This window comes from Furipterus horrens, unplaced genomic scaffold (genome assembly GCF_987537825.1).
Source record: "Furipterus horrens unplaced genomic scaffold, mFurHor1.1.pri manual_scaffold_3, whole genome shotgun sequence".
Classification (NCBI taxonomy): domain Eukaryota; kingdom Metazoa; phylum Chordata; class Mammalia; order Chiroptera; family Furipteridae; genus Furipterus; species Furipterus horrens.
Genome location: NW_028327173.1, coordinates 26058628 through 26071847, shown reverse-complemented (window position 1 = coordinate 26071847; position 13220 = coordinate 26058628). Strand labels below are relative to the sequence as shown.

Here is a 13220-nt window from a genome sequence, read left to right as displayed (position 1 = left end):
GTCAGGACCTGCAATAAGGGGAAATTGTCCTCCACCATGAGAACCAGGAGGCAAAATACTTGTGGTATTCCTATTGAGATACTGACCTCTAAGGTCCAAGTTATAAGATTCAGTACTTGACTCTTGAGCTATGAGCCTCAGCCATAAGCAAACCCTCTGTGGGAGTCCCATGTTCTCACCTAAAAGCCAGCTCTTCTAGCTGGTAATAATTCTCATCACGTAGGATCTGGAGATCCACCTGCAGCTGCCTGATAAGACCTTCGCATTCCTGCATGTACACGATGACATCTGACTCGCACTGTACCGCTTGTCCTGATTCCAGGTGAGCAGCGTCCTGAGAGAGAAAGTGAGAGTAAGAGTGGGAAAACTCCCATTGCTCCCACCCACTAGGATTAGGGAGTGAAGAAGCCCATTGCAATTCCAAGAGTAAGCAAGTAGCACAGCTGGATTCCTCAAATGTTAACTTTGACCATCAGAGCACAGGGTGGGAAGTGGAAAACATGTGACATAGGAAGTGAGACCAAACAGTCAGACACTTACAGCCTGCAGTGTATTCTTAGCTAGTGTCAGTTTTTCTTCACAGTTCAAAGCACCATTCTGGATTTTGTTTGCAATCTGTAGCAGCAATTCCAGCCTAAAATAAGATCAAAACCATAGTCAAGTGCTGGGCCCAAAGTGGGTCAGTATGTAATTTTAGATCCCCTGCAGGCTCTGGACCCACCTCTCCACAGCTGGTCGAAGTGACTTTTCTCGCTCCAGCATCTCAATGATGAGCTTTCCCCACTCTTCCTCTACATCATTAGGGTGATAACCCTGAGGCAGTTTAATTCGGCCAAATTCAATCCACACCTAAAAAAACCCAGAGATACTCTTTTAGTCCAAAACACAGCCATGACCTCAGGCCCAGGTTTTAATTTATTCTTTGCACATCACTTCTTGCTCCTTTACCCAGCCACTCAGCAGTTTTTCAAATTACCTAATAAGAGAAAAATAATGGCATATTTAGCAGTACCTCACCTTGAGGTGAGAGCTTTCCTCTAAAATACACTGACTACCTGCTCTAACTCCTTCCATTCCTTCTGCATTTTGCATAACTCCTCCTATCTTCTCAACAACCCCCATTCTGGAAAGGTCAAATGCCCATCTCTACAGCTTCAAATTCTCTAGGAATCAAAATGTGGATGGAGATCTCCTTTCTTTCCTGTTTCTCAGAGGGAAATGCTTAGCTTCCCTCTGAGAAACAGGAAAATGCATCCATAAAAAAGATTTCTGAATAAATTATACATCACTTTTCAACAGGTCCTTTGAAAAAAATACAGATGGTTGCTACTGTCCCTTTCCACAAATTTTCAAGACCAGCCTGAGAGTGACGCTAGATTTGTCACCCAAGCAGACTGCTGTTAATGCAGGTTGGGAAGAGGATGCAGGAACTCTGTCTAATACAGAAGCAACAACAGGGCAAACCAGCAAACCCTAAGTCTCAGCAAAAGAGCAAAAGACAAGCCTCCTTACCTCCAATAATTTATACAATTCCTCAATTCTTCCTTTTTCTCTCTCCTTGGCCAGAATTTCTGTTTCTTTGAAGTGTATATACTGGTTATAAAGTGCCTACAAAAGTAATATTTGGTAAATGACTGAGTTAATGCAAGCAACCTGGCCCAATTTTTCATACCACCTCACCCAGACACCAGCAGCAACAAGCTCTGAGACTTACTCCCTAGAATGAATTTATAAAAAAGCAATATAAGTCCATAATTTTACCTTTAGTTCAACAGGGTTCTGGGGAAAAGATTTATCTGACATCAGTATTGTATGCTGTTTGATCCAGGGAATGAGGGAGTCCACTCGGCTTTGGTATTCTTGCCACCTGGAATCTACTTCCTAATGTCAAAAGGCAAATATCACACACCTTCTGATTAGCAATATGCAAAACAAGCACAGCAGAAAGTGACTCAGGCCACCCCAAACCACATAGCATCCTTTTCCTCTAAGTGCCTACCCAGCTGTTCAGTTTAACGCTCAGAGTCCCAGTTTCCAAGCTTCTCAAGAGCTCTCAGTAGGAGATTTAATTTCCTACCACCTAGAATAGTCTAGGCTGGATGCTACAAAATTAGCGACAGACTCATTCCCAGAGACCAAGGACAATGACTGTGTACAAATATGATGCAGATTCAATTTGCTCTGTATTAAAGTGCTTTGTATACAATGAGCAGTTAAGAAATATGGTCTAATCAATACATTCCACCCAAACAAATAAAGTAGAAGGTATTTTAAGATTAAAAAGTGTTCTTTTACCGTAGCGCTGATCCCTTCTCCACCCTCAGGGACTTTAGGGAAGGCATCATAAATCGAAGACACATAAGTGATTACAGACTTTTCATCTGGAGATGGCACATCCACATCTGAGAGGAAGGGTAAGAAATTTCTTAGTAGAACAAAGGAACCTGCCAGGAGCAGGGAAAGTGAATATTGCCAAACACACTTAACTCCAGTCAGCTCTCACCTTCTGCATCCAGTAGCCGGGTGACCCCTAGCCTTTCCGCCACCTCAAAAGCCTGTTCCAGATTCTCTCGGTTACTCTGGATTTGTACCCTCTCCATGTCTATCAGATCAGGTCTGTAAAAGTCCACCAAGGCACATGAAAAGGCCACCATCTACATGCCACACATGATTTCACACAAAGAAAACCTCTTTAAAATACCCAGAACTGAAAAACAGATTGTCTCAGAGAGAAAACAAGAGGTTTAGAATGGTTCTAATTCCATTTTTAAATATTAATACATGCCAAGAGCCCAGTGCCCCTAACTCAAACTTACACAACATAGCCTTGTTGGATTTCATGGGAAAGGTATCATAAGCTCATACAGAGTGAAAATTGGGGCATGAAAGTATAATGATTTTGATTTTTGCCATTCAAAATTCCTGTCTTCCTCACTCATCTCACTCCAGCCACCTGCTATTCCTCAGCACTCCAAGCAAGCCCTCACCAGGCCCTCTGTACTCACTGTTTTCCCCAGCTGAGACACTCTGACCCTAGAGGCCTGCTAGGCTCACGCGCTCACAGCTCTGCTCCAACATCCTCATCAGAGAGGCCCTCGCCGACCCTCTGTCCAAAACACCGCCCCACCCCCATCACTCTCTATGCCTCCATTGAACTTATTACTGTATGACAGCATATATGTATTAGTGTATTGCCTGATAAACAAATAATCTTCATCAGAGCAAGAACTTCTGCTGTTTTGTTCACTGCTATTTGTGCCCAGTGCTTAGAACACCAGGAGTTCAATACATATTCCTTTTTTAAGTGAATAAAATGAATCAGGGTCTTGGTTCTTGGTTGAGGGGGGGAAAATGACATTATAACTAATTACAAACGAGATGAGAAGAATCGCCCCCCGCAGGCGCACTAAAATGCCACTGTATTTACCTGTATCGGTGAATAAGCGCATTGAACATCTTCCCATCACTCCAACAGGAGGAAAAGTTGGTGCATTTGACTCCTGTGTAACCAGCTGTCACCTTCTGGGTCCACAGGAGCAGCTTCTCCTTCGCTGACATGTCCCCTGACTCTCCACTAATGTAGATGTCAGAGATCTGCCAAAAGATAGGACACAGAGTAACCTTCTCTTCTTCATACATATGGCTCTTGGAAGACGATGTGGCCAGGGAAGGCACGGCATGTCAACAGAACACCATCTCCCGGATGTCTCCATTAGGTGCAGCACTGTGAGAGGAACAGCCTCCCTGGAGGTCAGTTCAAGGGACAATCAACAACAGGCATTTCCAAGTCTCTCTGAATCCTAACTCTGAAAATTCAACTCATAATAGGTTAAACACCTGCAAAAGATACATTAAAATCAGGAAGAAAAACAACAACAAACAGAACCAGGAACTTTTACTAATACTTCACTGAGTATGAAAGAAAGCTGCAGGCTAATAAATCTTCCTATGATGTCTGAAGAAAGACTATGAGAACAGATGAGTACCGGTAGCCTGTATGGAATCTAGAAAAGGGAAATGAGTAAGTGTTGCCTCTAAGACTGTGATGGTAAAATGGTGGCCTGACCAGTGCATTCCAGGACTCGAGTTCCCTTGATAGATACATTTCTATAGGAGAAATCAGGCTGCCAAACTCTTATGATACCAGTTAGTAAGATCAGCCTGCAAATCCATCCTCCACCCACCACCTATCTGCTCTGACTCCATATTCATCTGAAAACCTTCAGATTATTGTCTGCTTCCCATATGATATCCTAAAGCAACAAAATGCAAAGTGGCCAGATTCAAATACTGTATCACTGGACAGTTATAATTCTTACTGTAAATTAATTAATTTACATCAATCATCTCTAACAAGTATTATCACACAGTAAGTCAATCTCCTAAAACTCAACCCACTGGGAATGCAGACTGGTGCAGCCACTGTGGAAAACAGTATGGAATTTCCTCAAAAAACTAAAAATGGAACTCCCTTTTGAACCAGCGATTCCACTGCTAGGATTATACCCGAAGAATCCTGAAGCACCAATTCTAAAGGACCTATGCACCTCTATGTTCATACTAGTACTATTTACAATAGCGAAATGCTGGAAACAACCTAAGTGCCCATCCGTAGATGAGTGGATCAAAGAACTGTGGTACATTTACACAATGGAATACTATGTAGCAGAAAGAAAGAAGGAACTTCTACCATTTGCAACAACATGGATGGAACTAGAGAGAATTATGCTTAGTGAAATAAGCCAGGCAAAGAAAGAAAAATACCATATGATATCACCTATTACAGGAGACTAATGAACAACACAAACAAATGAGCAAAATGGAACCAGAGGGCATAAGCCTATGATCTCATTACCTGAGTGACTGTCTAATACAACAAGGATGCCAGCCTATTAAACCAAGCACACCGTTGTCCGGGGACAGCCAACTGACCTGAAGTCTGCACGATCCTTCCCCATGTGGGAGGGCCACCCTCCCCGCTACACCCCCAGTCTTATTAGGGATTTCTGGACCCAAGGGTAGGTAGGACGATGACCATGTCCAGCTTGAAGCAGCTAGAGGAGCACAAGACCTTCGCCCATTGTCCTTTATAAGATTATAAAGGGCCTTAAGTCTGAGAGAGGGGAATTGTTATTTTTTAATTGCTATAAAATTAAATTAATTAAAAAAATAATATAGGAAAGGGTGAAGCCAAGGAACTTCTATGCACGACCCATGGACATGAACTAAGGGGGGTGAAATTGCTGGGGGAATGAGGGTACTAGGCGGAGGGGAGCCAAGGGGAAAAAAATTGGAACTATTTTAACAACATAATCAATAAAATATACTTAAAAAAAAAATACAGGAAAAAGTAAACACACACACAAAAAAACCTCAACCAACTCCAAGTACACCGGGAAGAAAAAAGAGCTACAGAGCTGCAAAGCTGAGGGCCCAACGACAGGAGTTTAGAGCACCCAAGCCATCACCCTGCAAGTCTGGGGAAAACAGCCCCTCCCTGGGACCAATTCTATTCCAGTTCCCCTTAACATTTCTAGCTGCTTCTTTCAATGACTAGATACCACTCAACAGTGACCTGACCTATCCCAGTACTTTCACTGAAGCCACTTCACATAAATATTAAGGCAACAAACACATTGTTGAAACACGAAATAGATTTGAAGTTAAAAGGGATAGAACTTGAATAAACTAAATGAAATCTGAATATTTGTGTTTTTTACTCAAAAAAGAAATTCCAGTTTATCAGCTGACAGTGTATATCCTGTACAACCACAGTCAATCTCTCTGAAGGCATCACCAGCTGCCAATCTCATCGTCGGCAGCCGTCCGTCTCGAGAGACGATGGTGTAGCTTCTTAAGAGTCTATCTGCACCGCCGAGAATGGTTGTGCAGTCCGACTCGGGAGTGACACGGTATCTGTCTCCTCCCGTGTTGAATCGACATCTTGCGATGACGCTGGAGTGTCCTCTCCAGTGAAGCTGAAGCTACAGAGCCTGGGCAGGGTGATATGGAGGGTCTGCTGTTGCCCATGCAGCAGACCCCCCCTCTCTTCGCAGCTGAAGGGTCCAAGGGAAAGACGGAGTCAATACAGCTTGGCTTCAGGTGCGCCGCAGGAGTTGCCGGTGTTGACTACAACGTCAAACCGCCTTAGGGACTCCGGCTCCGGATTTTCTGTCGGGGTTTACTCCCTTAGCCTTTCCCCTGAAGAGGTATGCCGCAAGGCAGCGGAGGTTTTTTGGAGTCAGAGTTTTCCTTCTCTGATGTGCCCTGACTGGAAGATCGAACCAGCGACACTTAGCTCGCAGGCCGACGCTCAATCCACTGAGCCAAACCAGCCAGGGGAAGCTGCCAATCACAGTAGCTTTGAATATTGCACTGAAAATAATTCAGTGAACAGCTTCACTTCAGATTTTCCACAAAGCTGTAATGAGGCAGAGAAGTGTTTTGGTCCCTTGGGGCAGGGTAAGGGTGGGGGTGGAGGGAATCTGTTCAGATTAAGGCCCTTCCCAGACTGTAAACTGAATGAGAAAAATGGGATTATTGTAACCACCATCCAGTAATTAAATTTGGCTTTTGTCCACTTCTTCATTTAATACTCATAAGTGATGTGCACAGTGCTGTCCTTTGGAATACGCAGAAGCTTTTACTTTAATCTCCCAAATGCAAAAACCCAGCTTCAGTGTCAGGGAGCTTCCTACCCCATCTGGATTTTTAAAAGGAAGGTTTTTGGAAAGGGATGACAGTCTCAGTACCATTCCAGAGACCATGGCACATCTACCTGAATTCTCGCTTCACCCACATTTACAAGTCTCAGGGAATGACACTAGGTAAAATGAACAAGAGATACTTGATACTCATGTCCTGAAGTTTCTAGCTGACCTCATCCCACAACAGAGAAGGCCTGAGACTGAAAATTTTCATTCGTTTTACCCTTACCTTAGACTAAGATCAGGGGTCAGTATTCCAATTAGAATCTTAGCGGTCTCTCTAGGGAGTATAACTAGAATGGAAATCCTAGGCTGTAGAGTATGGATATTTTTCAATTCTACTAAATAGTGTCAAACAACTCTACAAATAACAGTATCATTTTATACTCCCACCCAGAAGATATGAAGAGGTTTTCCATCACTCTTAAATCCTCGCCTACACTTGGCATATTTTCAGATTATTTTTGTCCAATATGATGAGTGTAAAATGTATCTTCTTGTTTTGATTTCTATATCTTTGATTACTAATGACAAAACATGTGTATGAGGCATTTGAGTTTCCCGTTTTTTCAAGTTGCTTATTCCTAGGCTTTCCTTATTTTTCTACTAGAGCTTTTACATTTAACATTAATAACATTTATTGTGTTTTACTTGTATTAATTAATGTAATTCTCACAGCAACCTTACAAAGTATATATACTATTCTTATCCTCAATTTACAAATGAGCAAATTATGTCACAGAGAAGTTAAGTAACTTGCCCCGAGGTACAGTGCTAGGGCAGAAAGGCAAACCCAAGCCAATCTGGCTCTACACTCCTCACCGCTACTCCTATTACCACCCTTCCTATATCCTGGATATTAGTCTCTTTTCGGTATATGCATCGTATAAGAATTTTACCATTATTCTTCTTAACTTTCCATTTGAAATGGAAACTTTCAAATAGATAGAAAAAGAGACAGAATGGTATAATGAACTCCTATGTACCCATCACCCAGTTCCAACCATTATCAACTCATAACTTATCTTGTTTCATCTACGCTCCACTCACTTCACTCCTCCCGTTATGAAGCAAATGCTTCGTCACATCATTTCTTCCAGAAACACTTCAGTGTGTATCTCTAAAAGGACTCTTTAACATAATCACACCACCACTGTTATACCTAAAAAGTAATAATTCTTTAGTAATGCTTTTAATTAAGTCAAATTTTTGTGAAAAAGAAAAAATCTTTTCTTAAACAAAACTCTAACTGTAATTTTAGCTACTACATTCCTACAACAGCATCGTCTAGTTAATTTTGCTTTTTTTTCTTGCAATACAAAGCCAATATTAGTAAAACAACTTTCCCTACAATTAAAGAGGAGAAATGGGAAAGGGATACTTGTAAACTGAAAAGACTGAGCCCAGAAAGTCCCACCAACTGATCCCTTTCCCAGCATTATCAGTCCCCAACGTTAGCTCCATCACCCGGGACTGGAGGGACTGCAAGGGTGTGTGTGGCAAGGACACTGGAACAGAGCCAAATTCTTCATTCAATAGAATCCACTAACATTGTGGGCAGGAAACCGGCAGTGGGAGCCAAGACAGGGAGTAGAAAGGGATTTTTAGCAATTTTCCTTGTTCCAAAATGCCTGGTATTATGCATATTGATGCCAGCTGGGAGCAGGGAGTCCTCCTGAGAGAGAATGGGCCAGAAGGCCGTGGTCTGACATCAAAGTACAATGCTATTAACCCACTCCCCTCCAGCTCCAAATCCTCATCTACTTGTCACTCCGAAACTATTTTTGTCAGTTGGCCCCTGCCATTCTGCTTCTGCATTAACTATTTCTCAACAAGGGGAGAATCAAATATACCAGGTGAACAAGAAGCAGACCATTTACCTTCTATTATCTAAACCCCGCACTCATAAGAATTACAAGTTTCTATTCCTCCCTATCCTGAAAAGAAACAAAACCCACTGCAAAGCTGATGTCCAGCCAAAGCCTGGTCCCATGCCCATCGATATGCTCTGGACTGATACACAGAGAGACTATACAGACCAGGGACAAGACACCACTCTGAAACTTGAATTTGTCTTCTGAGCAGGGTTACTACTCTAACATATTAAAAGCAAAACAGTCACACACACACACACACACACACACACACCAACCCCCCCACGCCACCCCCCACTCTTGAGCTGCCAGCTCCCTCTTTTTTAGGAAGGACTTGGTGTATGACTAGCTGCAGCTGCTCCCCTGACCCCTGTGTCCTCCAATGCTCCTGCCCTCAGCAGAGGACATTCAGGCTCCGGTCAGATGCTCTGGCCTCGAGTCTCAGCTCATGTTTTACAGACCTGCAGTCAGAATACGCTGCCCCTGTATCTCCTACTGAAGCCTGTTCATGCAAACAGCCTGCTGGAAAGGGAGCTGCTCCCTGAAGACAGTTCCTTCAGAGACCAGTGAGGTCCCCACGCCCTTTTGCCTTAAGGACTTGCATTTTATAAGGATTTCACATTTATCTTGATAAGTAACTTGTTATCTGTCACATAGTACCGTCAGTCTGTGGTCTCCACATCACACAACGGACACAGAGCCTCAGAAATGGTTCAGCCATCTCAGCTGAGAGTCACTTAGATTTTTCAGCCTGGGCTGAGTTTTATAGCTAAGTAATCTGGCTGTGTCTGATCTAAAAGGGTAGAAGGGATGGGATGCTGAGCTTGGCTGCCCAGAAAATGCCACATGCTAATTTGATTCACATACTGAACAGCAAAAGTCATACAACTACCGTTACTGTCAAACTACAGATCATGGTCCAAAGGTTTCTGCCACCAATCTTTTCTTTAATACTCCTCATGGAGTGGTTCGGAACCTTCCTTTCCCAGTGAAGAAGTCCCATCCTAAAAGGGCCATGGTCACCTACAGTCCGTTATCTAGACTTCCACTAGAAGTCCCTTAAAATTTTATACTCCAAACAAACTTTCTGAAAAATCTCACACTTACTTATGAGCATGAGTCCTAAAGTATTATGATGCCTCCACTACTTCAACTTAATGCTGGTGGGACCAAAAGAGCAACAGTTCAGCAGATAGTGTTATCCCAACTACTCTACATCCATTCCACAAAAAGATAAAAGCAGACTCTGACATGCCCTCTTATATGATGAAACTCAAATACGTACACCCCACCCCAGCAACATCACTGCGTTCCTTTCCACCTTCACACACACACACACGGAAGCCTCTTGCCTGGCCATATAATAAATATTTTTCAATGGCCACTTTTCCCTGCCACTGTTGGGCTCCAAACTCTGTAATAACAAAGGGCACTAAGATGGGTCTATCTATGCAGGAAATTCACCCCCAAAGAGGACACTGTAAACACATCAGCTTAAAATTCGTGTCTCTCCTCAGCTTCATGCTGTTGGTGACAAGCAGGGCACTGTCAGGTAGGCCACGTCCCTGTTCTGCAGACATCAAGGCAGCTGCCCTACGTCTCAGCAAAGAAAATGCCCTACTTCATCCTCCACCTCTTGCTGCTCTGGGATCCTAAAGTATTTATTTCTTCTGCTGCAGAGGCTGATGTGCCAATAAAAGGTCTATAGTCACCGGTGAATTATAGCTTCAGTCACTGTGCCACGCAGGGTCTTGCTGAGTCCTCTACCCTCTCAGTGTCCAGAGCTCTTGAATTCTCACTTACTCCTTGACCATAAAAAATCCCCAGCACCCACCACTGTCACTATTATCAACACCCATGCCTTGATATAGAACTCACAGACAAAAACATGTGAGAGCCATGAACAAGTCTAATCAGAAAAACAAAGACAAAACTTTTTCTAGCATCAAATCTTCAAACTGCCCTGTGTTAATCTCCAACTCTATGGCCCTCTCTAATGCCAGAATGAGAAACCAGAGGAGGATTAGCCCTGCCCACCTCTACAAATACTGAATGAGTTTTGTACAGGCGGTGTCCCCACAGGAGTGGGACTGCATCAGCTCTAGTAAAAGCATCATTCTCCTGGGGAGAAGAGCAATTACACCGAAGACAGCTGCCTCAGCCCTTCAATGTTCCTCACCCTTTCTCCACTCATTTCAGAAAGTTGCCTAGACCTCCCTCATCCTTTGTTCTACACCACAAACTTGTGGCGGGGAAGCTGATAAACAGACTCGCCTGAGAGTAAGTGTAAACTAGCACTGCACCTTGAGTGGTAACACCAGAGAGCTTGAGCAATTATGCTGCATGGTCACCCGGAATCAGGGATTCCTCAGAGACAACAAAACTTGGTTCCAAGCATCCAGGGACAGACCTGAAGTAGATTTTGTTTGCCTAGCCCAGCAGTCACTAACTCCCAGTCCCTGACATAGAGGTAAGTCTGAGAAGAAGCCCCAAGATCCTAACTGCTCACCACACTCCACTTTAATAAGTTTGATGGCCAGAAATCCAAACAACTCTTAGCATATCTTGGACATGCCCACCTACCTCCTCCAGACCGCATGATGGGGTGTGGCTTGCCACCAAAGAAAGGGTGCCATCCTCTTCTGAGAATGACATGGAGGTCTTTTCAGGTTCTGTATCTTTAGGCTGGATCTCATGTAAGTGTGGCACATTGCTGCCATAGCCGGAGGAGGAGGGCAAAATGCTCAGAGTCATGCCACCCATGGACAAATCACTCTGAGAAGTAGGCAGTCTGGGACCCTGGGGGGACACCTGACCCATGTGGGCAGGCTCTGTGCATCTAGGGCCTCTCAACTGCTCCAACAGTGATGAAGGGACAGAATGCTCTGCAATCCAGGAACTTGTCTCAGGAGCACTTAAAATATCCTTGGTTCCTCCCTCCATAATCCAGCCCTCTGAAAGTTGGTCTTCATCTCCTGTGTTGGCGGGATAATCCGTCCTGGGGAAAGTGCTGCTCTGATATCCAGGCCGAGTATCTGTCTCCACCGCAGTCTCTGCTTGCAAAGGCAGCAGCACAGCTCTGCTGCTGCAGGATGCTGTCCTCGGAAATTCCACCAGTTGGCTCACGGACTTCTCACAGTCCCTCTCTGCTGGGTTATCAAGCAGGTGAGCGATGACAGTCATCCCCTCTTCCAGGGAATCCCAGACCCCTCTGGCAACTGATGATTCATTCTCTAGCAAAAGGTGGGCAGTCTGGATCTCCCCCTGGAATCGCTCCTTCACCTGTACGATCATCCCTTGATCTACCGCTCCTGAGTTGGGGACTGAGTCTCCAGGCAGTAAAATGTCTGTCGGGGGATGTTCTACCCCTCCCACTCCTTCCTCTTTTTGGACATTCACTATTAACTTCGTTAGGGTTTCTGTCTCTTCAATGACTCCAATTCCTTCCCAGGGTTCTTCCTTAGGAGATACCTCTGGAGTAGGGGTTTTCTTCCCCCTCCACTTCCTTTTGAACCGAACCCTTTTCTTAGGAGATATAGGAGCCTTCTCAGGAATAGCTACTGAATCTTTCGGCTGCCTAACACAGCCCAGTGAATTTCCCATCGCTTTGCTCTCCTAATCTTAGCAAAAATGCAGCTAAGTCGGTCCTGAGATCCCAGAGAAATCCCAACCTTGGCTTCATCGGATTAGATGCACATTTTAAAACATGCACTATGCCGGCAATCCCTCCAGTTCTTTCTCCCTCCCTCCCCGCCTCTCTCTGTCTCTTCTAGCCGCTGCCGATTCAGACAGCCATCTTACAGGCTCAGAGCTGCAACAAGACAAATTCAAAGCATCTCACTGCAGTTCAGAAATCACTTGACCTAAAAGCAGACAGAAACCGGATTGGCTGCAGCTTCCTCTCTCCAAATATGAGGTAATTGGAGCACTGCCCTCAGAAACACAAACAGAAAGCAAAAAGGAGGTAGAAACCAGGGGAGAGAACAAATTAGAGAGGGTGAGGAGGAGGGGGAGATTGTGAGAGTAAAGGGAAGAGGGAAGAGGGAGGAGGGAAGAGGAGAGGCCATGAGAAAAGGTAAAGTAAAGAAGGGAGGAGGAGGAGGAGAAAGAGGGAAAAGCAAACCAACGTCGCTGGAACCAACCAGGAAGGGAAGGCCCAAGAACCACCTGGGCTGGGGATGCTGCAATTATGGCCCCAGACTCTGAAAGGGAATAGATTTCAATTGTTGTACCAAGGTGTCCATAAGAGAATATCATGCAAGATAAATATATTCTCTGTTTTTTCAGGTCAGAAATGAAATTATTTTAATCAAATTATAACCTAAGAGAGGCTAGAGCCTAAATCTCAGTTAAGTAATGAGAGGCTTTCCTCTTGCAGCATTTATTGAGGGGGGGGGGGGCGGGGGGGGGACCTGTTAAATCTGCTGATCAACGACACACAGGGAAAACCCAGTGGGGCTGGGCACCACTTCCAAACACAGCAGAAAGGCAGCATCTCTGCTGAGACATGTGACAACAGTAGCTGCTGCTGCTACCTAGAGCTAACACTACTGTAGCGTTTGTTATGTGCTAAGCCCTGTGCTAGGCTATGGATTATTTCATTTAATTCTCACAGTAACCATAAAAGGTCAAAACTATT

At 44.3% G+C, this 13220-nt stretch overlaps 2 protein-coding genes across 2 annotated transcripts in view; both read right to left on the bottom strand.

Annotated features, from left to right (window-relative positions):
- Positions 1-13220, bottom strand: part of MACF1 (microtubule actin crosslinking factor 1) — a 311616-nt gene that overhangs the window by 161966 nt on the left and 136430 nt on the right. Inside the window, exons 7-14 of the mRNA XM_090269163.1 lie at positions 3428-3594; positions 2504-2616; positions 2296-2402; positions 1762-1881; positions 1513-1608; positions 722-849; positions 541-634; positions 180-334 (exon numbers count right to left, since the gene is read on the bottom strand). Of these exons, the coding sequence (XP_090125289.1) occupies positions 180-334; positions 541-634; positions 722-849; positions 1513-1608; positions 1762-1881; positions 2296-2402; positions 2504-2616; positions 3428-3594 (980 nt within the window). The remainder of the gene's footprint in view (positions 1-179; positions 335-540; positions 635-721; positions 850-1512; positions 1609-1761; positions 1882-2295; positions 2403-2503; positions 2617-3427; positions 3595-13220) is intronic.
- LOC150014655 (uncharacterized) lies at positions 11102-12184 on the bottom strand. The gene has a single exon (XM_090271410.1). It carries the CDS (start codon positions 12182-12184, stop codon positions 11102-11104), a length of 1083 nt encoding a protein of 360 aa, XP_090127536.1.

Coding starts and splice junctions, on each gene's coding strand:
- LOC150014655 (XM_090271410.1), bottom strand. CDS start 12,184: ATGGGAAATTCACTGGGCTGTGTTAGGCAGCCGAAAGATTCAGTAGCT.